This window comes from Salvia miltiorrhiza, chromosome 5 (assembly GCF_028751815.1).
Source record: "Salvia miltiorrhiza cultivar Shanhuang (shh) chromosome 5, IMPLAD_Smil_shh, whole genome shotgun sequence".
Taxonomy (NCBI): domain Eukaryota; kingdom Viridiplantae; phylum Streptophyta; class Magnoliopsida; order Lamiales; family Lamiaceae; genus Salvia; species Salvia miltiorrhiza.
Window position 1 is genome coordinate 50079816 of NC_080391.1, and position 24705 is coordinate 50104520.

The 24705-nt window shown below is 37.1% G+C and overlaps 4 protein-coding genes across 5 annotated transcripts in view; 1 reads left to right on the forward strand and 3 right to left on the reverse strand.

Annotated features, from left to right (window-relative positions):
• The window catches only part of LOC130987205 (uncharacterized), a 698101-nt gene that overhangs the window by 80326 nt on the left and 593070 nt on the right, over window positions 1–24705 (reverse strand). The gene's annotated exons all lie outside the window — the stretch shown is intronic.
• LOC130987180 (uncharacterized) lies at window positions 4691–6443 on the reverse strand. Its single transcript, XM_057910827.1, has one exon. It carries the CDS (start codon window positions 6203–6205, stop codon window positions 4766–4768), a length of 1440 nt encoding a protein of 479 aa, XP_057766810.1. The 5' UTR covers window positions 6206–6443; the 3' UTR covers window positions 4691–4765.
• LOC130987187 (uncharacterized) lies at window positions 12096–14218 on the forward strand. Its single transcript, XM_057910835.1, has 4 exons — window positions 12096–12643; window positions 12741–12966; window positions 13064–13527; window positions 13689–14218. The coding sequence occupies exons 1-3, from the start codon at window positions 12113–12115 to the stop codon at window positions 13525–13527; spliced, it is 1221 nt and encodes a 406-aa protein (XP_057766818.1). The 5' UTR covers window positions 12096–12112; the 3' UTR covers window positions 13689–14218.
• Window positions 17318–18353, reverse strand: LOC131026082 (uncharacterized). The gene is made up of 2 exons (XM_057955856.1): window positions 17988–18353; window positions 17318–17911 (listed from the first exon to the last, which is right to left on the reverse strand). Exons 1-2 carry the CDS (start codon window positions 18351–18353, stop codon window positions 17318–17320), a joined length of 960 nt encoding a protein of 319 aa, XP_057811839.1.

The window sequence follows — 24705 nt, forward strand, 5'->3', positions numbered from 1 at the left end:
TTAATCCATCATTCAAAATGATTTCAAGAAATACATTGAAGAGTGACATTGTGAAGACACACATTCTTGTTCTACTATTACCGAAGATTGTGATGAAAATGGAGATCAAATTGATTATATTGATATTGTATTTGATTTAATCCATTTTATATTTTTACAATTGAAATAAGTTTTATTTCTAATTATATTTTGTTCTTAATTTCTACAAGATGTTGATGATGTTGAAAGTAACTGTAACATGGAAGACATCTTTGAGGATTACAGAAATTGATCGTTTCAATATTAGGATTGTTATGTTCTTTCTTATTTTGGATTGTATAGTTTTAAATGGATTATTATGGTGTATTTTTTGTTCTTGAATGATTGTTGAAACTTTAGACAATTGTTATGATTTTTATTTTAATGTTTAATTAGCTTAGAATTCATTTAGAAAAGAAAATAATATGGATCCGGGTGTGGACCCGAGACCCTATGGATCTTATAGATCTGGGTCTGAATTCCATTTTTTGGATCCAATGGATCTGGACCGAATCTGGATCTAAGTAAAAAACATGGATCTGGATCTGGACCAAGCAGGATTCGGTCCAAATCCGGCTCATTGCCATCCCTAGAGACATTAATTGTACTCGGCCTCAAATAAATAGGATCATCCTATAATTAAACAAAAAATTCATTATAAGCAAATTTCAATATTAAATGAAACACTTATATTTCAGATTCCAAGTATATTATAAGCAAGTTAATTATAAGCAAATTGCAAGTATAAACAAAAAATTCATTAAAGCAATTCCCAACTTATATAAAAGCATGATAAGTTAGTAGCTAATTTCAAAGCAAAAATTACATTTCAAATATCTTTTAAATATAAGCAAATATCGAACTATACGTAAGCCTACTAGAGCAATAACCAGTTACTACAAAAAGCAATAATATTACAACGATTAAGCAATTGACACACTTACATGCAGCATCAACATGAAAAAAATCTAAACAAACAATAATATATCAAAAATAAGCAATTGCCATATTGTTAGAAAGCAGTACTAAAATCACACGGTTTTTTTTTACACAAAACAACAATTATTTGGTTGTTTATTACACGAATACTAATATGATCACATGAATACCGCCGGTAATAAACAACAACAATTATTTGGTTATTTATAAACAACAATAAAAAAATTTAGCATAAAACAAGCAATACTAATATCACACGAATACCACCGGAAATGATGCGACTTCTGCCGGAAAAAATGAGAATACCGACGGGAATAATGTGAATACTGCCAGGAAAAATGAGAATACCGTCGGGAATAATGCGAATACCGCCGATCGATATTCTCAACTATTCTGACGGTATAATCAAACACCACGACAGTATTCTCATTTTTCGACGATGGTATTCGAATTATTTCCGGTGTTATTCTCTTTTTTGTGAGAGATTTGGTAGGAAAATGCCTAAAATCTGGTAAGTAATAATCATATACCTCTTGCAGTTGCAGTGCATCCATGGGGGAAATGGCTGAGAGAGACGAGAGTGAGGCTGAGCGACATTTCAGGCGAGAGCTACACAGAGGGAGCCTGAGTTCGTTGAGAGAGATAGTTTGGTCCGGTAGAGAGACCGACGTCGGCGCTTAAGTGATATTTTAAGCGAAACTCGCTGGTAGAAAACCGAGAGGGATACAAAGAACGCCAAGAGGTAGACGGAGATGGTGAGAGAGAGGTTGATTCAGTGGAGACGGAGACGGTGAGAGAGAACACTTAATAGCAGTGGTATTTTGGTTGGAGAAATACTTGTTGGTATTTTTAAACTGATAATTTAGTGTTTGATGTACAACAATAATTATGTATTCTCATTTTTATGACTTCAATGACCGGTAGGTAGATAGAGGGAATAAATTCAGTCAAAAGAGCTCTTACACAAAGTGTACTTTTCAAAACATGCATACTTCAAAAAATAATATAAAATACAAATAAGATATAAAGTGTAGAATTTTTAAAAAGTGGATATATTTTGTAGATAGGTTTAGAAAAGTGGGTAGTTTTGTATAATTCGAAATATGAATTATTCGAAATAATTCTATCAGTCAAGACTAGTTGAAAAATATGAATTATTTGAAATAATTAATATCGTGATAATGAAAAAAATTGACATAAAAAAAGTATTGTTTTTGAAACATTATCTTTCTTTATATCAATAATTACTTTTTTCTTATATCAATAATTACTTGACCAAAATAAGTACACTACACCATTAGCTCCGCACTCGCGCCTGTGCTCTTGTTGCTCTCCCCAGCGCCTACGGCTGGTAAATCGGTTCCGGTTATCCGGTTAAAACCGAAACCGAACCGGAAAACTGGTTAATCGGTTAACCGATAATCGGTTTTTACCTGTTCGGTTCGATTATCGGTTTTGATATTTTCAGTTAACCGGTTAATCGGTTTAACCGGTCGGTTAACCGGTTAAACCGAATTAACCGGTTTACTATTAAATTAATTAATTAATTTATATTTTATTAATATATTAGAATTTAGCAAATTAGTCTAGGGCAGATTTTTCAGTTTCACTTCATTCATTTAGCACGTCTCACGCCTGCCTTGCTGCCTCCCTCGCGCGGCTCCGCCTCCCTCCAACATCGTCGCCGTCGGCCTCTTCCCACCGGCGCCGTTGCCCCCCGTGGTCAGTCAGCAAAGCTTGCAGGCCGTAGCCGCCTCTCCCAGCACCGCGAGCTCTGCTCGGCATCGCGCCGCGCTGCCTTTCCCAGCACCGCAAGCCCTCAGATGCATTGGATTCTCAAATTGAAATGAAATGGGTTTGTTTTGAAATGAAATGAATCGTATTATGTCTCTATCGTGTACTGTTGCTGTGTTGCATTTGGTAATGGCTGGGTTTGCTTCAAGCTTATTGAAATGGATTCTTGCAAAAAAATCCTCCATGTCAGTGAGGTGGATTTGGGGACTTGGTGTGGATATGATATGAACCCAAAATCGTGTGAAATGAATGATATATTTAATATTTAGGGAAACTTTGGATTTGATTCTGCAAAATTTCCAAGAAATTTTTGGAGTTAGATTAGTGGGTTGGGAGAAAGGTTAAGATGAGTGCAGAATAAAGAAGAAAAAAATGAGGTGGTTCAAAGAAGCTTTTTTTTTTTTTGATCAATAATAATTCATTAATAAACTTGGATGGTACCAGAAGTACCGATAACATCAAACAAGTGGTGAATACTCGTTAGAGCACCACATGGAAAAGGAAACGTTGGACTCTACAACATGAAAGGTTTTGTTCCAACTCCAGAGCCTTCCTTTGATATCTTTAACAAGATTGGACACCTCCCAATTCTTGTTCTCAAACCTACCCTCATTCCTATATTTCCATATCAACCAAACTGTGCCAATCCAAAGACCTTTAAGAAAGTTCTTGTTTCTCTTACCTCTTCGTCCTCCGATGAAAGACATGAAGTGATCTTCGACTCTTTGTGGTTTAGCCGTATCAATTCCGATCCATTGATGGATTTGGTCCCAAACGCGATCAACTTTCGTACAATGGATTAAGGAATGGTCAGCTGTTTCCGCCCTCCATACACACGAATTGCACCACTTTTCTTCGACTGGGATCGGGACATTCCTTTTGATAAGATTTTCACATGTTGGCAACCTGTTGCAGATACTTCTCCAAGCTGTCACTCTGGCTTTGTGAGGTGCCGGTGCCGTCCACAATTGGGCGTTAGCTTCAATGTATCTTCCCGTATGATACAAAGAAGCTAACTGCCTAATTAACCGGTTCAAAGAAGCTAATAAAGAATAAAAAGAGGTAATTCTGGGCAATTTAGATAACTGCCTAATTAACCGGTTAATCGATTAACCGATTCGGTTAACCGGACCGGTTAATCGGTTAACCGGACTAAAAATCGGTTCGGTTTTCGGTTATTATTTTGACTCTTAATCGGTTCCGGTAAATCGGTTCGGTTATAACCGAACCGGACCGATTACCAGCCCTACCAGCGCCCGCGCCCTCCCCTGTGCCGGCTCACACGTCCCTTTTGATAAGTTAGTCAGACCCTTCTCATCTATATACTCGGTCTCACAAGAAATCAACTCATATGTATATGTATAAGTACAATTGAATTTCACTTTTTTCTTTTATTTGATTCATTTTTTTATAAAAATTATATAATCAAAACAAAATAATTTTGATTGTTATATATATTTCATCCGTTCCATTATAAATGTCTTATTCCTTTTGGGCATGGAGATTAAGAAATGTGTAGAAAGTAGATAAAGTATGTTGTTGAAAATTGTTTAAATATTAGGTATAGAGAGAGAATATATTTCCAAAAAAGGAATGAGATATTTGTAATAAAACATCCCATTATGAAAAGTGGGACATTTGTAATGGGTCGAAGGAGTATTATTTTCGATATTACTACGTCATATCATTAATTGTGGAACAATTTGATTTCGAAAAAAAGTTAGACGAATCGAAGAATTGATGTATTTAAATTAAAATAAAGAAAAACAAAAATTTAGTCTGCAAAACCAAAAAACTTCGATAGGGATGCTATTATCCTTTATATTGAAACTTCGAATCTCAAAGGTTATTTCTTCTTTTGTCTGCCAACTAGGTGCTAAAAACCTCATCACATTTAGTGGAAATGTTGACGTGATTCAAGGATAAATCAGTCTAAAAATTCACTTCAATGAAATCATATATATTCTGAAATAAATAAGAAATGAAGAAGAAGAAAAAATGAAACAAAATCCATCTAAGAGTAGATACAAAAGGTCTCATTCTTAATACAAAGAAACAATCTCTCATACGCCATCGCCATCTTCCTCGCCGTGAACATAGACGCCGCATATTCCCGGCAAGCTCTCCCCCTCTCCGCCAGCCTCTCCGCCCCCTCTTCCGCCGCCGCCTCCAGCGCCTCGTACAGAGACTCCGTGTTCGGCGAGAACATGAAGCCGAACTCATCGTTCACCACGATCGTCCCTTTGATACTCGGAAACCTCGACGCCATCACCGGCTTCCCGCTCATCATCGCCTCCATCAACGTCAGATCCAGCCCCTGCGGCCGCAGCGTCGGGTTCACAAACACGTCGATCGCGTTGTAAAACCCTCGCAATTCCGACGGATTCATCGATCCGAGCACTATCACCTGCGGCCCCATCTCCTTGTAGCGCTGCATCCACGGCCCCGCGCCGGCGACGATCAGGTACGCGCCGGAGTTCTTCACCTTCAGCATCGAGAAAGCTTCGTACAGCAACGGATGCCCCTTGTCCTTCACCAACCGCCCCGCGACGCCGAGGACTAGGCTCGCATTTTGGGGAATCCCGATTTTGGCGCGGAAATCGTGACCTAATCTGAGATCCTGCGTGAATTCGTCCTCGTCGACGCCGTTGACGATGACGTGGACTCGTTTGACCGGAATCTGGTAGACGTCGCGCAGCATCTCGCCGCAGCTGTCGCTGATGGCGACGTGGTGGTGGTAGTGGGAGAAGAATCTGATCTCGTTCAGCACTTTGGGGATCATGAATTGCAGGCTCTGGTTGAACGCCGGAGACATGATCTCGCCGGATTTGCGCGTTAGGTCTTGGTAGATGCTCGATTGAACGCTCTCGAGCGCGATCCCGTGCCACGACACGGCGAGGTTTTGGAGGCCGCGCGCGAGCCAGAACGGCAGCGCGACGCTCTCGGAGTGGATGACGTCGAAGGGTTTCTTACGGTTCTCTTCTTCGTATTGCTCCCATGCTTTATTGTACCGCCATTTCTCCGGCTCTCCCTCGTGGCAGTGCACCACCGGTGAGGAGGAGGAGGAGGCGGGGAGGGGGACGGAGGGAGGGGAGGTGAAGACGTGGACGTCGTGGCCGCGGCGGGCGAGGGCGGTGTGGAGGGTGTGGGCGTGGCGCTCCATGCCGCCCGGGGTGGCGGTGGTGGGCCACTTGCGGGAGAAGACGGCGATCCGCAGCGGCGGGGCGCGGCCGTGGAAGGAGAGCTTGTTCCACGAGAACTCGGCGCGGCGGAGGTCGCCGGACCAGGGCTTGTCGGAGGAGCAGAGGTTGGTGGAGATGTAGTTGGAGGGGGTGTGGAGGAGGAGGAGGGCGGGGATGGTGAAGACTACGATGAAGAAGAGGGTGATGGCGAGGTTGGAGCGGAGGTTGACGGCGGCGGGTTTCTTGGGCTTGGCGGCGGCGGCCGAGGCCATTGTGTGAGGTTATTGGTGGTGGTGAAGAATAAGGTTTTCATCAATGAAATGTTGAGAGTGTTATGGGAAAGGAGTTAGGCGTGGAGTGAAGCAAAGTGCGTATTGTTTTTTGGGGTGGAAGAAATGGCTTTTAGTGCAATGTTCACGCCCCATGTGAGTGGAAGTGGAACATAGTGTGACTTTCTTATCTTTCACACCATTTGACTTTCTCAACAATACTATGCTACCTTCAAAAATAATACTACTTATATCTCAGTTTTTAGTATCTATTTGAGAGTGATACAAATTTTAATAAAATGATTAAATTTATTGTGAGTGGAATAAATGTCTCATATTTTATGTGAGTGTTAAAATATTTAAAGTGCATAGCAAGCATCCTACCCACTTTTATTAAAAATAAAAATGAATACTAAAATGTGGGACGATCAAAAAAGGAAAGCTGGATATTAAAAGCTTGGATGGAGGGAGTACTATTAATAATGAGCGATGCAGAAATATTCTTGAATATAATTAGTATTTGGTTGATCAATCTTTGATATTTTGTTCCTTTAGATATATCAATAATGAATCATAGATTAGTTACTCAATAGATTTCATATAAGAGCTTTCGAGTTGATGTAGAAAAACAAGTTAATTCGCACCTGATGCATGGTTTGGACTAGTGATTATCCTCCTTGATTGGGGGATATTGTACGTTCCGACGTTGAGTAATAAAATTACTAGTCTTTCGTCTCAAAAAAAAAAAATGAATGGATATAATTAAGGTCGTAAACTAACTAGTTGGATTAAATTCCAAATTTGCAACTGAGTAATCTAATGCACCACTTGTATCATGTAGACGTTACTATGAAATAAGTACTATTCAAAACATCGGATTCCCCCCTAACATATGCATTGATAACAGGAGTAGGAATATATAAAAATATAGTATTAAATTGTAATTTAGAAAATAGAATGGAATAATCTTGGTGTGAGGTGAGCTTGTTTAGATTGGTAGAAATCCAAAAGATACCAAACAATTTAGTTATTAGGCATGCATCCAATAATGTCATATATCATATGCCTATTAAAAGATTGCATAGAATAATAGCAGAATTAATTAGGTACAGTTCCACAAAGTTTCAGCAACCTTATTATATAATAGTAGGATTGTTTTAATATTGGTGGTGTTCTTCACTTCGCAAGTACCCAAAGTCAACCACCAAATTTGGGCAAATCAGACGCGTTTGGAGGTGCGATTTTGCCTTATAACGTGAGCCTTCGACTTATTTCGGAGCATTTTATGGTGCTTTTGTGCCTCCATGTTTTCTTTTGACTTTTTTGCAATTAATTTCTTCCGCTTTCTTTTCTAATATAATACTACTTCAAATATATAAAAATCCGTCCCACTAATTTCAAAAGAAAACAGTATTAGTCAATATGGATCCTCGTTGAAATACCAACTAATCCATAAAATATGTGGTGAGATATATTGTAACAATAAATGTGAGTACGAAAGATAGGACACAACGAATGATAATCCAATTCGGTTAAACAACCTACGTCTGGAGGGCCTCGTCCAGGGAAAATTATCCACTATATAAAGTTAAGATGTACAAAGGACTTACACAATAAGACATCCTCTTACTTAACCTCTACATCTTCCCAAAACCTCACCAACGGTGAATAACTGAAAGATAGACAACGACTAACTTTCTAGGCATGCATGAACACCAACGAACACCATCTAATCCTTCGAAAAATAAGAACCAACAATAAATAAGAGTATATGACTCTTTAACAATGTACGCTCAAGTGTATAACTCACAACACTCTTCTACTAGGAAAAAGAAAAAGTACAGTATCAGAAACAATACTACAGATGGTACTAGACCAGGGGAGAATACCTAGCAGAAACAAGAATACTCGACTATATGGCGAGAGCAATCAAGAATGAAAATCCCCAACCATCTTCCACGAAATATGCTTATATAGACTTCAAGCCTCCAATCTGAGTTTGAGGGTTTTTTAGTACAGTAACTTAGATTGATTTGGAAATTAGGACAATAACTTTCAGACTTGTAAAAATAGGACACTAAATTTTTTTAGAGTAAAATAGGACACTAATTAATAAGTGTTGCATCCGCAGGACATTTTTCGGCCAATTATTGGCCAAGAAATGTCCTATTTTTACGACACTTATTAATTAGTGTCTTATTTTACTCTAAAAAAAATTAGTGTCCTATTTTTACAAGTCCAAAAGTTTTTGTTCTAATTTCCAAATCAACATAAGTTATTGTCCTAAAAAATCCTCTAACTCCCTCCAATCTTATCTTGTAGCCCAAGTTGATCATTTCCTGGTCGTAGATGGAAACATGGGTTATAGCTTGATGAGGACTCTGCTTGGATGATCTTGATCTATTAATCTGATAAGATTCTTCAAGAAATAAGAGTCCAAGTGCTTCAAAAATTTGTGGCCTATCTGATTTATAAGAAGTATATTCATACAACAATTATACTTCAAATAGGAGATTTGTGCTTATCCTAAAAAATTTGACATATCTGATACCGCCTCTGATACCGTCTCTGATACCATCTACTTAATGACAATACAACATAGAGTATCAATACTCTAACTAGGGGTGTAATCGAACCGAGTCGAATCAAATAGTGGTGTGCTCAAGTTTGGTTTGTTTAGTATCGAATCGAATCTCGAACTTTACTTACTGAATACTTTGAGGCTCACGAGCCTATACGAACTTTCTAAATTTATATTTAAATTCAAAATATTGATTATTTTATTTTAAAAATTAATTATTTTATTCAAAATAATAAATATATTACTAATTATTTTCTTATAAAAAATAAAATTAATTAGAGATTTAATACAATTATTATTAATTTTAGTGGATAAATATAAGTTATATCTACTAATAATTTATATTTTTCAAGTTGAATCACTTGACGAACATGTTCACGAGCTAACGAGACGAATACTACTAAGCTCAAGTTTGATTTGTTTATTTATCGAACTTCTCTAAACAAACTTGAACGAGCTTTTTTTGAGTCGAGCTCCGAATAGTTCACGAGCGACTTGATTTGTTTACAGTCCTAATTCTAGCACTCATTATTATGATTTTCATGTAGTTAATTTAATTTGGCTTGATTGGTCGCCTAAATAGAAGGAAAAAAAGGTATAATTATTAGATATTCGGAGGAGTTCCATTTGGATTTCGCGATAGATAGAGCAAGATGACATTTTTGGAACTCGGTGACTAATTTTAAGGGGAAAAGGATTAATTTTTCTACGACAGTGAATTATGTTGTTTATAACTACTATCTACAAGTGCACATATATAAAATTTTATCAATTAAATTTTAATATTTATAATTTACATGTAAAGGATTATAATGGTAAAATACAACTAAGATAATTATTAAGAAAAAACTTACGTAATTTCCAAAAATTCTTAAATTTTCGTGAATATAATTATAAAATATTATATCAATATTTCTAAATTGAGAATATAACATGGATAAAATAGGAAACGCCAATTTTGAAACGGATTGGCTTTGGTAATGGGCTATCATTTCAGATTTCTACTTGCAACGGTCATAGTTTTGGGCCGAAGGCCCAAATATAATAATGAGAATCAGAAATAAAATGCTAGGAACACTTGTTGAATATGTATATGATAAGTAATTAAAATCCAAATCAGATATCTGCATAATCAAATGATCAATGCACACAATTTATTTGCATGAAAGGAACAATATGATCAATAAATGCATAGAAAAATAAATAAACCGAAAAAAGGATCAAAATATTGTGCATCATCATTTCCCTACAATATTGATGCTAAAACTGAAACCCTTCTTCTTCTTCTTCTTCTTCACCACATTGCCAGTCGATTTATGTCGCTCTTTCATGGCTTCCTTCACCTCTTCTTTCACCGGAAAACCACCATTTTCCCCATAAATATTTTCTTCCATCCATAATCTCCATAATATTCATTTTTACTATTTTTGTTACATTCATTTTTCTTTGAAGAATGCCATGGGTAACAGCTTGCCCTCGGAGGAAAACTTGCCATCCATCAATCATGCAACAACTAAAATTATCAGAATTTTGACTGCTTAAAACAAATATAATTATTGGAATTATATGTGTATGAAGAGGTTTGCCAATTAATGCAAGTATTTGTCCATATTTAATGAAAGATGGTTAGTATGTTTGCTTTATTTATCTGTTAGATTTTTCCTCAATAATACTTGTGTGTCATCATATAGTCGGGAATCGTCTACCCTGAACACTGCCGCTGGACTTCGACACGTAGCCACTAATAAAGTTCCGCCCTAAGGGGCCGTTTGGTTTTGGTTTTAACGCCACATTAATTAATTTAGTCCAGATTAGTAGGGTGTTTGGTTTCCAGACGCGCATTGCGGGCGGCCCTGCCTAATACCAAGGCCCGGGTGAAATATGGCGGATAACTCCAGCTTACGAATACCTCCCCCCCCTCCGATTACTCCGCTACCCAGGCGCCATAGAGACTACTTTTCCTTTCTACCCTTCGCACAGACTTCAAAGTTCGAATCTAGAAAGGCATAACCCTATTTCTTCCTCATTTGTTCCTCCTTCATCACGATTCAGCAGCAAAAAAACACAACAAGGCGAAATCAACAATTCGGTAAGAATGCTGAAAGTTCGAATCTTCTATCTGTATTGTTATTGATTTTTTTTTCGATTTATAGATTCGAAATATTTGTTGTCGTTTTCGATTCCGACCGTTTCCAGAAATACATTACTCATATTTGATTCAATCCATTGATACTGCACTCGGGCGTCGTTTTTTTTTAGGAATGTATTATGGCTTTAATTGCATCGAATCTGTACTATGTTTGTGTGTTCTTCGCGTTGAATCTATTTTGGGTATAAACATGAGTCTGCGTCTGCTTCGTGCCCTAGGACGCTGATACTCGAATTATTTGTAACCCAGCCGGTATCTCTGCATCGTGCCCCAGTTTGGGGGAATTCATTGTTGCTTATTGATGATTTCCTATCTCCCTGTATTTCACAGGATTAGAGGGAAAACAGCTTTGTTTACACAGACGAGGATAGAGGCAATAAAGGTTAGATTTTTGACTCAGCCAAATCCTCTTTGAGTCTTGATTCTGCTCTACGAATGCTTTCAGCTTGCATTTTAGATATTGCTGTTACCTTGATTTTTATACAGTATATTCCAGCATGGAAATATGTATTGCTGCATTAAACTATACGAATGACTTGAACGAGACTTTTTTTTGTGGCTTCCAGAGTCTTTATTCTCCTCCATGAATGATTTAAGATTACATTTGAATAGTGCAGGTGGCATTATAGGTAGAGAGGTCTATTTTAGCAGGGAAATATGTGTTGTTACATGGTACTTGAAGAATGATATGAATGAGACTTTGTTGATGGTTTTCAGAGTCTTTGTTCTATTTCATGAATAATTTAATGTTACATTTAAATAGTGCAGTGGGCATTATAGGTAGAGTTCTCTATTTTATCAGGGCAATATGTGTTGTTTCATTAAAATTGATGCATTCCTTTAATGACATTTTTTTGGGATTTTTGTGAGTCTTTATTCTGCTACATGAAATGATTTCAGTCAGCATGATATGATTTAAGAGGGACAAATGTTCAATTGTTGCATTACTCTTGTTGAATGGTTGCAGGAAATGTTTTATGATGATTTTCAGATTCTTCATTACGCTGTATGAATGCTTACAGCTTGCTATGCTTTTGCATTTAGCTTGATATGATATTGTCTATTTTAGTTAGAGAATATGTGTTGTTTCAATGGTCCAAATGGATAAAAGATGTGTGTAATCAACAAATAGTGGTCGTATTTTGCAGATTATAACCATACCTGCAGCAGTGTGTCATTAATGTCTCGTAGAGCAGGTCTGCGTGATCGTGACATATGCTTCCTTTTATTACAAGAGATTATGAAAGAACACATCATTCGTTTGGCAATTATGCTTGCATATTATGTTAAGGCTAAATCCAAAAAAAGAATTCGTGGTGACACGGCACTAACATACGAGCTTGTAAGTAAGATCCCCAATCAAGAAAAACATTTAAGTCGTTTGATTGGTCTAAATGACGTAGATTGTATTTCAAACCTACGTATGGATCGACGAACATTTGGTAGACTTTGTGTGATTTTACGTGAGAGAGGGGGTCTAGTGGATGGCAGATTTGTTACTGTTGAAGAACAATTAGCAATGTTTCTTTCAATATTAGCACACCATAAAAAAAATCGAGTTGTGAGATTTGATTTTTGGAGATCCGGCCAAACAATCTCGCATTATGTCCATGCTGTTTTAGGGGCCATTATACGTGTGCACGATCTCTTTTTAGCCAAGCCTCAGGCTGTTCCTGACGACTGTACAGATCAACGGTGGCAGTGGTTTAAGGTAGACATAGCATAAAGAGATTTTGTATTGATTCCATAGATCGATACATTTCTTATAATGATGTTATAAACTCATGAAAATTGTGTTTTGTGCATAGGGCTGTTTAGGTGCGTTAGATGGCACTTACATCAGTGTCATGGTGGGCAGCGAGGATAAGCCCCGGTATAGAACAAGGAAAGGTCAAATATCAACAAACGTTCTTGGCGTTTGTGATCGAAACTTAAATTTCAGTTACGTCCTAACGGGTTGGGAAGGTTCGGCAGCTGACTCCCGAATACTAAGAGATGCCATAAACCGGCCTCATGGTCTAAAGGTGCCAAAGGGTAAAATTTATGAGATAGTGTGCTTCAACATATCCTTTATCTAAATAATTATTGCATACTTGACATGTGAAACTTAACTATTATGACACTTTGCTAGGAAAATACTATTTGTGTGACAATGGTTACGCGAATAGCGAAGGTTTTCTAACGCCTTATAAAGGTGTTAGATATCATTTGAAAGAATGGGGTCCAAATACCGCAAGGCCGCAAAACAAGGAAGAATTGTTTAATTTGAGACACAGTAAGGCTCGTAACGTCATAGAGCGAGCATTTGGCATTTTAAAGATGAGGTTGGGTATTCTTCGGTCCCCATCCTTTTACCCAATACGGGTTCAAAATCGACTAATTATGGCTGCCTTTCTACTTAACAATTTTATTCGAATGGAGATGCCAACCGACCCAATTGAACAACAACTTGAATCAATGGTTGAAGATAGTGGCTTCGGTTTAGATGTAGAAAATGATGAGTTCGTAGATACCGTTGAGTGTTCTCCCCAATGGAACGCATCGAGGAATGCATTAGCCGAATCTATGTGGGCACATTACTTGAACAATAATTAGGTTTGTGGCTGCTTTACTTAACTGATGATACATCTATTATTGAACATGTTGAAATGATATTGATGTTTCCTATAAAGTTTTGTTGAATTAGTTGATTTATTAAGTCTTAATTATATAATGTTCCTCGCCTCTTAATTGTGTTTTGATGGTTTGTGTGGTAGGATGGACGCCGCTTCCGTTGTATCAACACCAACCCCTCCATGTAGCTGTGGTAATGGCAATATGAAGTTGAAGTGCGCTGGTTATGGTTCGCGGAACCCCGGGCGATTCTACTACAAATGTCCGTTGGGCGGTGGTCACGACAAAGATTTCTATTGGTATGACGAATACCATGGCCTTGGAACACGAAGGATGTCTCATGCTACTGGATCTGCCCACTATAGTACTGTGCAACAGCCCCTGCCATCTAGTCGCATAGCACCAAATGTGTATGTTACTGCAGCAGACTTGGACTCTCCCCGTGGGTACATGGCTGTCCTCAGTGTCGTGATTTGTCTAACTGTAGCTGTACTTTTTCTTGGTATTGCCATAGGTAAGTTAATGTGAGGGGGAGATGGGGATATTTGAGGAAGCCTCCTTTTGATTTGATCACGAATCTTGGTTGTGTTTTGTTAGTACTAAATTGATGTATTCATGTTTTCTGTTTATTATTGTGCGATGACATTTTGATGTGACAACTATATTTGGTTGAGACGTCCATTTCCTTCATGTAGTAGATTTGGCTATTATGGTATCTTCAATTTGGTTGTTGTTTAGAAGCTGAATAGCAGATAATGCGTATGAATGCATGTAGTACTTTCCCTTTGTTGAACTTCTCGAAACAAGGTCCACTAGTTTTTGTTCTTTCAAAAGCATGGTTGTTTTGAATGATTTCATCCACCAACAATTATATAGTCTGACTTCCGTAGGTTTAAACAGGTTGAATTTTTTATTTTTTTCCCAGCATGATTCTTCTTCTTTGGGTTTACTATTTCAAGAATTGGATCACAGTCTTAAACAGTATACTGTACTGCTGACCCATTCAGCCTATCATTTGATCAAAGTAGCAAGAATAGCTTATTAATGAAGTTCATGGAAAGGCATTTAATTAAGAATGAGAAGCAAGTAGAGAAGGATTACTGATGACATATGAAATGTATGTCTATGCAGATTCATTTAGTTAGGAACTCCAAACCCTGACCCACCTCTTGCCTTCACCACACTTTTTAATTGACCACCAAAAATGGAACTCAACTTTGAGGGTAGAAAACTCTGAGTTCTTGTTATTGCAGTTTTATTCCTTGGACCAACAGTCTCCCAGTTGTCATCCTCACTTTCATCATCAGTCGAAGAGACCAATGATGCAGTTTTTCCATTTCCATTTGGAACTTGCCCGTCAAGTTTAAGCAATTCATCATGCATCTGATGCACGACAAAACTTAAGAACTTATTTAGGGATTCTCTTAAAATTAATCATATATTTGTTTCTACACACATTATTTGTTTCGAAAATTATATTTTTTTATTGTGTTACACTAATAATTTAGTAAGATTAATACTTGTAAATAATTGAATAATATTTTTTCGTGTTACTTAAAATTTAAATTATTAAATAAGATTATTAACTAACAGAGATTTAACGCACACCAACTGTTTGTTAAATTGTTTGAACGAATTTTGTATTTGCATGATTTTTATCATCCTTAAAATTAGATCCTAATTTTGTGGGTTTATATTTTCACACGATATAAGTTCCTAAATTATCTTGATAATTATTTCCATTTGAAATCTTCTAAATCGACGCACACTCTCGCTTCCAAAATGCGTTTATGTATTTTCGGATAGTTTTGAAAGAATTTCAATCTCATGATATGGGTGGACTCAAATCTAAAAAATATTCTCAAATCTTAAATCAAATAACTTATAAACAAGTTAATTATAATCAAATAACTTAAAATTTTAAAAAATAATATTGATGGTAAACGTGAAGGAGTTAATGGAGGCATAAAAAGAGTTTGACTAGGAAAATGCTATATCCATTCAGCCACACAAATCGAAGGTGTTCAAATGCTAATTACTTCAAGATTTTTGACTATTTGTGGTACTTCAAGATGGAATTAATATCAGGTGACATGAGAATGCATGGGGAGACGCCATGCAACCCCCAACGTCCCAACAACCCCATTAATTATGGTTAGGATTAGTAAATGTAAGCATGGTGGACAACTATAAGAAGATGAGATGTACTTCAACATAATTTCAAACCAAATATCGCAAGCTAAGGCAAATCTTCAAAACAAGAAAGCCATCACTCGATAAAATGTCTCTCCCTAAAGTCGGTCCCCAAACGCTGTACCTTTACGCCCATAAATGGGACGCCGCGAAGGATACGATGCTCCTCGCATGTCTTATCCAAAAAAAAGACGAATGTGCACCATCTCCCCCTGATCTTTGCCCAAACGCATTAATATATGCGATGAAGGTGTTGAATTCGCAATTAAAGGCGGACGTTTCCCTGATTAAAGTCGAGGAACGAGTCAATTTTCTTCGCAACCGATACGCGTGTTTCAAATACCTGTCGAATCTTGGCGAAACCGTTTGGGACACAAGCTCAAACGTTGTTCATGCCACTGACGAAGTGTGGATAAGGCTCTTTAAGGTATTTTTGCATCGTACTGAAACCATTATTCTCACGTTCCATGCGATTGAATTTGAAGTTGTATGAAACATTATAGTTTATGAGATCATTTATTGGCTTGAGTATGTTGTAGGAAAATTGTTTCTTCAGAGCCTACTATCATAGGGGCGAGCCAGAAATCTATCAAATGTGTGCCTTATTCGGCATTAATGACGTCAAGGAAGAGGTGTCTCATACCGTCATCCTCATCGAGAACTCTTCGACCGTCAACAAACAATCCGACCACAAAGCCATCAACGAAGAATCTAGCGAAGACGAGGTCACTTCCCCTATACTTAAACCGAAAAGAGTTGTGTCTAAGGAACTCTTCCCGGACGATGCTTGTTCAATTGTGGAGCCGACTTTCCCTAAGGTGTCCAAGAATAAGATGCACGGTTCATGGTCGGCAATTAAGAATAAGTTCGCCAAACCAACTAAGTCTATCTTTCCCGTTAAAAACACTTTCCCGATGAAACAGAAGGACGACAAAAATCCCGACGCCGGGAACGGTGGAAGTTCTTGTGCGTCGTCGTCCCCTTTCAAATAGGCCATGTCGTTATCTAAATTTGTTAGTTTCAATTTAGCGTCCTCAATTATCCTTTTTTTGGAGTCATGTTTTGAGTTTCAAGTTTGTTTTTGTTAGTTTTAATTTAAGGTCCTAAATTGTTCTTGTTTTGGTGTCATGTTGTGAGTTTTACGTTTGTTTAGTTGAGTTGCTATAAACTGTACTGTTGGTGTCAACTTGGAAGTTTGAATTCTGATATCGGTTGTCACTCTAACTTTGCATTTTGCAACTCAACTTTGTTATTCTTTGAGATGAAAAAAAAAGAACGAGTAAACATGAATAATTCACCCAAGAAAGCAGAACATACGACAAAACAATGAAGCTGCAAATAACTAGAACATATGAAAATCACAAAATAAGTGCAAATTTTCGATAAAGCCATGGCAATAAGAGAAACATCCCCCAAAATACATTCAAAAATCCATAATGACCAATATCTAACAACCAAATAAACGCAGACTTAAAGATGAGGCGACTAATATCCAACAACAAAAACAAACACAGTTGCAACTCTCACAAGAAGTTGTTCATTGCAAATAAATAACATTAAGGCACTCATCTTCAGTTTTTCACTTACGCTTCATATCTAGGAGGTAGAACACGTAATCAGCCTTCTCCTCATCCGGGAGACTCGCAAACACATCGAGACGCTCAACCTCCTTCGCAAGCAAGTCCGTTATCTCGAACTTATCAGTTTTTGACAGCCCGGGAATAGCACTCAATTGAGCAAAAACTTCCTTCCTAGCCTTTGAGACGTCTTTGTCGTAGCCCATACTCTCGACGATGATCTCAAGTCTACTTTCCGTACCCCGGCTAATATCAGAGAAGGCCTCAAACATTCTGTCATCGATCCCCGAACTACGCTTCCGCTTCCTACTAGATGCCCGCACCTCCTCGTCACCCTTTTTAGTGACCTCGGGCTTATGGGTTTGGCTTACACTATCAGCCATTTCACCATTTTCAAAGATATCCTCAAGTGAAACGTGATAATCACCGAGGGGATCAATCGGTGGATTGAGATCAATATTCCGGTACATGTCGTGTGCCGCTTCCATGAGATCCTCCGCCTCATCACCGTTTGCTCTATCCTTGCCGAAAATGATTTTCCAATCGTCATGATATGGCCAGCTTTTAAAGCGCATATTGCTTATGTTTTTATCCGTCTACATGAAGATGGAAAACTATAAGATGTAGATCGCATACGAAGGTGCAATTTTTAAATAAAAAAAGCTTACTAACCCTGACAATGTTCTCCCATTGTTCATTGTCGCAATCGATCATGAACGTGCCCTTCGCGTTGAATCCAACTCCACTGAATTTAAGGATGTGTGTGAGTGAGTTATAAGTCTTTTTCCAAGTCGTCACCTTCGAATTGATGTGGGGCATCCCTTTCAAGTCCGAGTTCGGATATTCTTTCTTGATGGCGTCTTCTAACTTATTCAAATAGCCAGCGTGGAATCCATTGTCGGATTTCCATCCTTGCGCGACTAGCTCTTTCAAGGCAGCAAGGAGTACTACCTCTTCCTGAACGGACCAACTGCGACGTGTCTTATCCGTTTTGTTGACACGGCCACCCTGCGCGAATCCATTGCTACCTATAGACATATTCACCAGTTGGTTTTGATGTTCAAAATGCAGCACCAAAATGAGAAGATACAGATCTAAACAAATAAAGAATCATCTACTTAACATTCTAGTATTTCGTTTCTATCTGGCTTGGAATAAAGAAATGAACACAACTACTACGTATGTATATATAACACAAAATTTTCGTTCAGCACATCATTCAACATATGGTTTATTATTGCAGCAAAAAAAATAGCAAACGCATCATCACCGTTGAGAAGAACTGGTTTAAGATTTGAACTGCCATAATAAGGTATTCATTTTTTCAACAAACCTTAAAAAGTATAGTACAAGCGCAACACCAAAATGAGAAGTTATAGATATACTAATGTAAAAAATATCAAAGCGAGCAACATTCAGAAATCAGAGACAATGGAGTATTGAGATAAACATCAGTTGGCATTGAGGCGATCATATAGCACAGCAAACATTCAGATCCCACAGTCAAATGGTCAGGTAGATAGTTGTGAGAAGGGAAAGCAAAGATGAACCTTGTGTTGCAGAGCTCATTATCGCTGGAACTAGGGTTTCGCCTTGCTGCCTTCAATGGAGAGAAACGGTTCGTATCCTTTGCAATATTGTGTTGGCGGGCAAAATTTATGTAGGTTTTAAGAACTTGAGTGAAGGGTAGAGAGGGGTTTTCGAAAAGTATTAAGGACAAAAATGTCAATCCTTTTCATAATCCAATCTGTATTATGGGAAACCAAACTAAAGATTGCATAGTCTAGGTGGAATAGCAAACACCAATTAAAGCTTATTAATCAAGCTTTATCCACGTTAATAACCATTAGATAAACTATACTGCCTAATCCCAAAACCAAAACCAAACGCAATTGTTTGCCTAGACTGGTTTTCTCAGAAGCAATATAGCCGATTCAACTCAAATTTTGTTGCTGGTTTTGCAAGTTTGCTTTTTGGCTATAGTTTTGAATTTTTTTTGATATCTGTGCATGCAACAAAATTATGACATGTAACCTATGAGTTATAGAGTTGGTCTGACTTTCGACCTTGTACACGTTTCGACTATTTGGTGGTCTAATTTGTTTGCCACTATCAAGAGCGTCGGATTATCCGGTTGTGTAGTTTCGTTTGGAACTAGGGTTTATCAGCAAAAATTATTTTATTTCTGCAGATTGTAAAATGAACTGAAGGTGGAGCTTTGAATATCCATTTTTCATTGTGGGTTACGCTACTTTTCTACGGTGAAATTTTCAAGATGCATACCACAAGGTGTTGTAAACATTCCTTGCCATTATCGTCCTTCATTGTGTTGTTTTTTTGTTTTTTTTTTCACAGTTTTTAGTATGATTTTGAGAGATTTATAGTGTGGTAGACGAACATTGACGCTAGATTAATTAATATCGCTATTTTGTTTACGCTTTTAAGTGCTTGAAAGTTCTGTACTCTATATGAGTTGTGCGCGTTTTGATTATTTTTGTTTAGGTTTGTCTGGAAAGGTGAAAAAATATATTTTATTGTATGTTCTTGTTGTTACTCGCGTGTGTAGTCGTCCTCTAATTTTATTCGACATGTGTAGCCGTAAGACCTTTACACTGTTATAGGTTTAGAGCATTAAATTAGTTTTGAGAACATGCATTTATTTAGTTTGTGCGGACATTTGAGAACATGTATTTTCTTTCTTCCATAATCGTAGTGATTAATGGTGTTATAGTATGTAGTTATATAGTATTTTTTCGCCTGAAAAGCTAAAAAATTAATTTTTTTGGCTATACGTGATTCTTTTTTTGATTTAGATTTTATGTTTTTATGTGGCAGATGATTTGTTCACCAAAGCACGAATGTGATATATGAACGATATTAGAGATCTATTATCCGATGCAAACATGTCTCTTATGAGGAATTCCTATTTTGGGCATTTATTTGACATAAGTCATATAAATTTTCAGGGAGAACTGTTGAAAATGTTGTGTAAGAGGTTACACTCTAACAACTTAGATCTTAATACACTATTTTTTAAATTTGGCGATCGTACCATTGAATTTGGCCGTTCAGATTTTTGCCTTATGACGGGGCTAAAATTCAGTGGTAGTTTTGCACTGCCTAATGAAACTGTATTCCATTCAACTGAATTTGCATCGCGTTCAAATTTGATTTTTGCTGATATTGAAAATGAATTTCGGAATGAATGTGCATTAAGTGGAGGTAATTCAGTAAGGAGTCTCAAGTTAGCATATGCATTCATTATTTACGGGTTATTTATGATGAATAACCCTCATAATGGAATGTTGAATTGGGTTATTTGCATATGTTGGATGATTGGCGAAGGCCAATGATTTTCCGTGGGGTCATATTTTGTACGAGTATCTTGTGAGATCCACACATATGTTGAAGAGACAGTTTTCAAATGTAGCAAATGAAAGTGGGAACATTACGTTCGAAGCATTTGGATTTGTGTATGCATTACAGTGCTGGGCTTATGATGTAATTCTGGTACTCGGCACAATTTCTGCAGAATTGAATGTTGAGCATTTAGCATTATTTCCTAGAATGCAAAGATGGTCGGCTACTTCAAATACTCGGCACGATAAGATGTGTTGCTGTACTATCAATGCTTTTTTAGTAGCTTATATAAAAAAAACTTGTCTATTTATGTTTTTCTAAGGTACGTAAAAAATTATCCATGTAGTTTCGCATGTCCTTGTCTTCAGCGGAAATTTCGAGATTGACAGACCTTGGCATCTCTTCGCCTTTGTCTGTTGCATCACCTCCTTCGTTTTTTAATACATCAAAGAGCGTTGGGCGGAAGCTTGGTTTCGGTAGTGTGGAGCGCTGTGAACCAAGCTTGAAGAATCCACCACGCAAGAGAAAGAGTTCGGGTCTTGGTAGCTCACCCCCGAGCAATCCCAATTCGAAGTCGAAGGCTGGCGTTTCTTCTTTGATGAAAACAGCAAAGGCCCCGAAGAAAGATACATCGAAGAAGAAATTGAAGGAGAAAGTGGGATGCTTTCCAAACAATGGAACACCGCCGAGCGAAAGCAATTCCAATGCAAATGTGTTGACTTCTGACACTGATACCATCGATCGCCATTGTGAGAACGTGAGAAGATGACATATTATAATGCTTGTATTTTTCAAATAGAACCCTGCTACCTAATAAAAACATTAAATTATACCCTCACAAAAATCCATTAAAATGAACTCAAATTCCAACAGATCCAAAAGCGAAAAATTAATAAGTAAAATAAAAGGGAATAGTATTCTCCAATAAACTTGTTGGAAATTTCATTTCAGATACGTTAGATGTACATAACCATAAAACAAAAAAATTATGATATAACGCCGGCCATATCCCACATTACAAAAAATAAAACAACGGCGATGGATAGAAAAATAATACACGGACCAATATTCTGGGAATTAAGAAAATATAAGTTCAAACAAATGAATTGTAGGTAATACCTGATCGTATAAGAATTTCTACACCAGAGCGGTACGTAATAATCCCTACAGGTGACTTCACCGGAAATTCAAAGCACACCAGCAATGAGACATCTTAGACATGTATTCATATAAAAAAATAACATAGCGAAGATCGTATCAAAAATGCCAATATATTGTGTTACTCGAAAAAAAAAATCTTCCCATTTTTTCTTTTTCAAAAATATTAAAAAGGGTGTCAAAGAAATTTTTTAAAAATAAAATAAAATAAAATAATGAACTAGCAAGCAACACAGAGGTACAATGCTTGCCGAACGTCACATGTTTCAAAACTACAGCCAAAAAGCAGACTTGCAAAACCAGCAACAAAATTTGAGGTGAATCGGCTGTATTGGTTCTGAGAAAATCGGTTTGGGCAGTCAATTAAGTGACTCGGGCGGAACTTTATTAGTGGCTGTGTGTCGTATCCTAGTGGCAGTGTTCAGTGAACACTGTGTTCAGGGTAGACGTTATCATATAATAGTTGTTGCGTGTTCATTTAATATGATTAATTCTCGACTCTTTTCATTTGAGAACAAACTGCATGCAAACGTAGGAGTGTGCATGTGTTGGTCAAGCGGTAATGAGTTAATGGCTAAGGTCAAAGGTCTTGGGTTCGAGTCTCTTGTGACATGATCTTTAAATTTCTTTATTTAATATTGTTAATTTATCAAAAATAAGACTGTTAATTTATCAAAAAAAAAACTGCAAACGTAGGAGAATTTATTGTTAATTTATCAAAAATAAGACTTTTGGAGGGTGTTTAATTGCTCTTCTATGTCATTTTTATTTAGTTTGGAGTTCATCCAAATTGTATTGTCACTTTTTTCAAGTACATTTTATATTTTGAATGAGAATATCATGTTTACTTGAATTAAACAAGAAAAATAAAAAATTAACTTTCAATTTTACTATTTATCTGACATTTATATTTAAAATTTATCTTCTATATTTTCAAAAATAAGTATTAACATTCACTTGCATGTGTAATCCTCACTACAATAAAATGGTTTTAGTAGTGATACAATTTTAGTGATACCAAGATATGTATTTTTAGGTGTAATAAAGTTTAGCTACACTCACATATATTTCTATATATTTTTGTTACAAATAAAAATATTGTAGTGTATTTTTTATTACATTAAAAATGTAATAATTAAATTTTGTGACATCTATCTATGTAATATTAATCAAAGATATCACAAAATATAGTTGTCATACGTATGTGTCACAAGACTCTCTCTCTCATAAAGTTATTTTTTTCAAGAATTAATTATAAATATATTGTCATAAATGTTAAATACACTTTCAAATATCTCAAAAATAATTATACATTTACATGACACAAAATTACCTATATATCCTCAAATGCCACTCAATTTTGTGACATATTTTTATTTTTACGACATACATAATAATTGTCCACTTCAAAATGTCACCATATGCAGTGGTATATATAAATGTGACAGTACCTCAAAAATTAAATGATTACTTAGTATTTTATCGTAATGCTATATTACTAATTTACTCTCTGACAAAAAAAAAACTAATTTACTCTATCACATAGTAAATGCTCCAGTGAACTCTATTGGTATCATTTTTGGGTTATTTAATTGCGTGTAAAATCACAAACTTTTAGCACTTTTTAGTTTTTCTTGCGATCTTCATTCTTTTTTTTTTTTTATTTTTTCACGAAATTTATTTTCCCTATATTTCTCATCTAATGATAGAATTTTGGGATAATCAAATTAAAACCTTTTAATGTCTTGACACAATAAGAAATTGGAATTAACATTTTAACCATAACTACAAACTCGTTGAGAAATATGATATGATCGAATATTTGGATCTAAATATATTAATTGAAATTTATTAAAAAAGAAAACAAAAAGGCTAAGAAAACCATTGAGAGCACAATAGAGCAAACTAAGGGCCGTGCCTCGTTAAAATCCGCTAAGGAAAAACTCGAGAGGGAAAAACCCTTAGCGGGAAAAAGAGTGTCCGTCTAAAGTAAGAAACAAGAGGAAATAAAAGAGCAACATCCATCCGAGCTCCGGATTTGGATCCAAATATATATTAAACCTTTTTAATTTTTTGACATAATAATAAAAATTGAATCAATATTTTAACCATAACCAATATTGCAATACAAACTAATTGAGAAATATGAGAGAAAAATAAATTTTAATTGTGGGAAATCAGAAGAGTACTAAGTTCGTGGAAATTAAAAAAGGGAAAATTGCACCTAAATACACAAACTTTGCCGAAAATCCATATTTGACGCGAAGTTAGGAATTTACATTTTAATACACCAATTTAAGAAGTTGTTCAATTTTGACACATTTTTCAATTCCGGCGACCGGCATTCTGACGTGGACGCCGGAATGCCACATCATCACCACGTCACACACACACACACACTCCACTCTCTCTCTCTCACACCCCACTCTCTCTCTCTCTATACACGTCACCTTCCCCCTTCTCTCTCATCACTCTCGCCGCCCTCCACCCTCTTTCTCCCTACCTCTCTTCCCTCTTCTCTCCTGCCGGCGCCGCCCCATCACACGTCACCTTCCCCCCGTCGGACCCTCCCCCTCCCCAGAACCGCATCGCTGCTCTCGGCGGTGCGCCCCATCACAGCCACCTTCCCATCGATGCGCCAGCCGCGCCATGACGCTGCCCGAGCACAGCAGCTCGCCGCCGCCCGAACAGAAGCCGGCGAGAGTCGGGCGAAATCGTGCAGATCCAGAGCCTCCGCGGCACGCACCACCTAGATCTGTTGCTCAGTCAAACCGCGCGACTCACCGCAGCACCCACTCACAGTTTCAGATTCGAAAACTCAGGAGCTCCCACCTCCTTCTCCGGTCACCATCCGGACTTGACGGATAAGAGT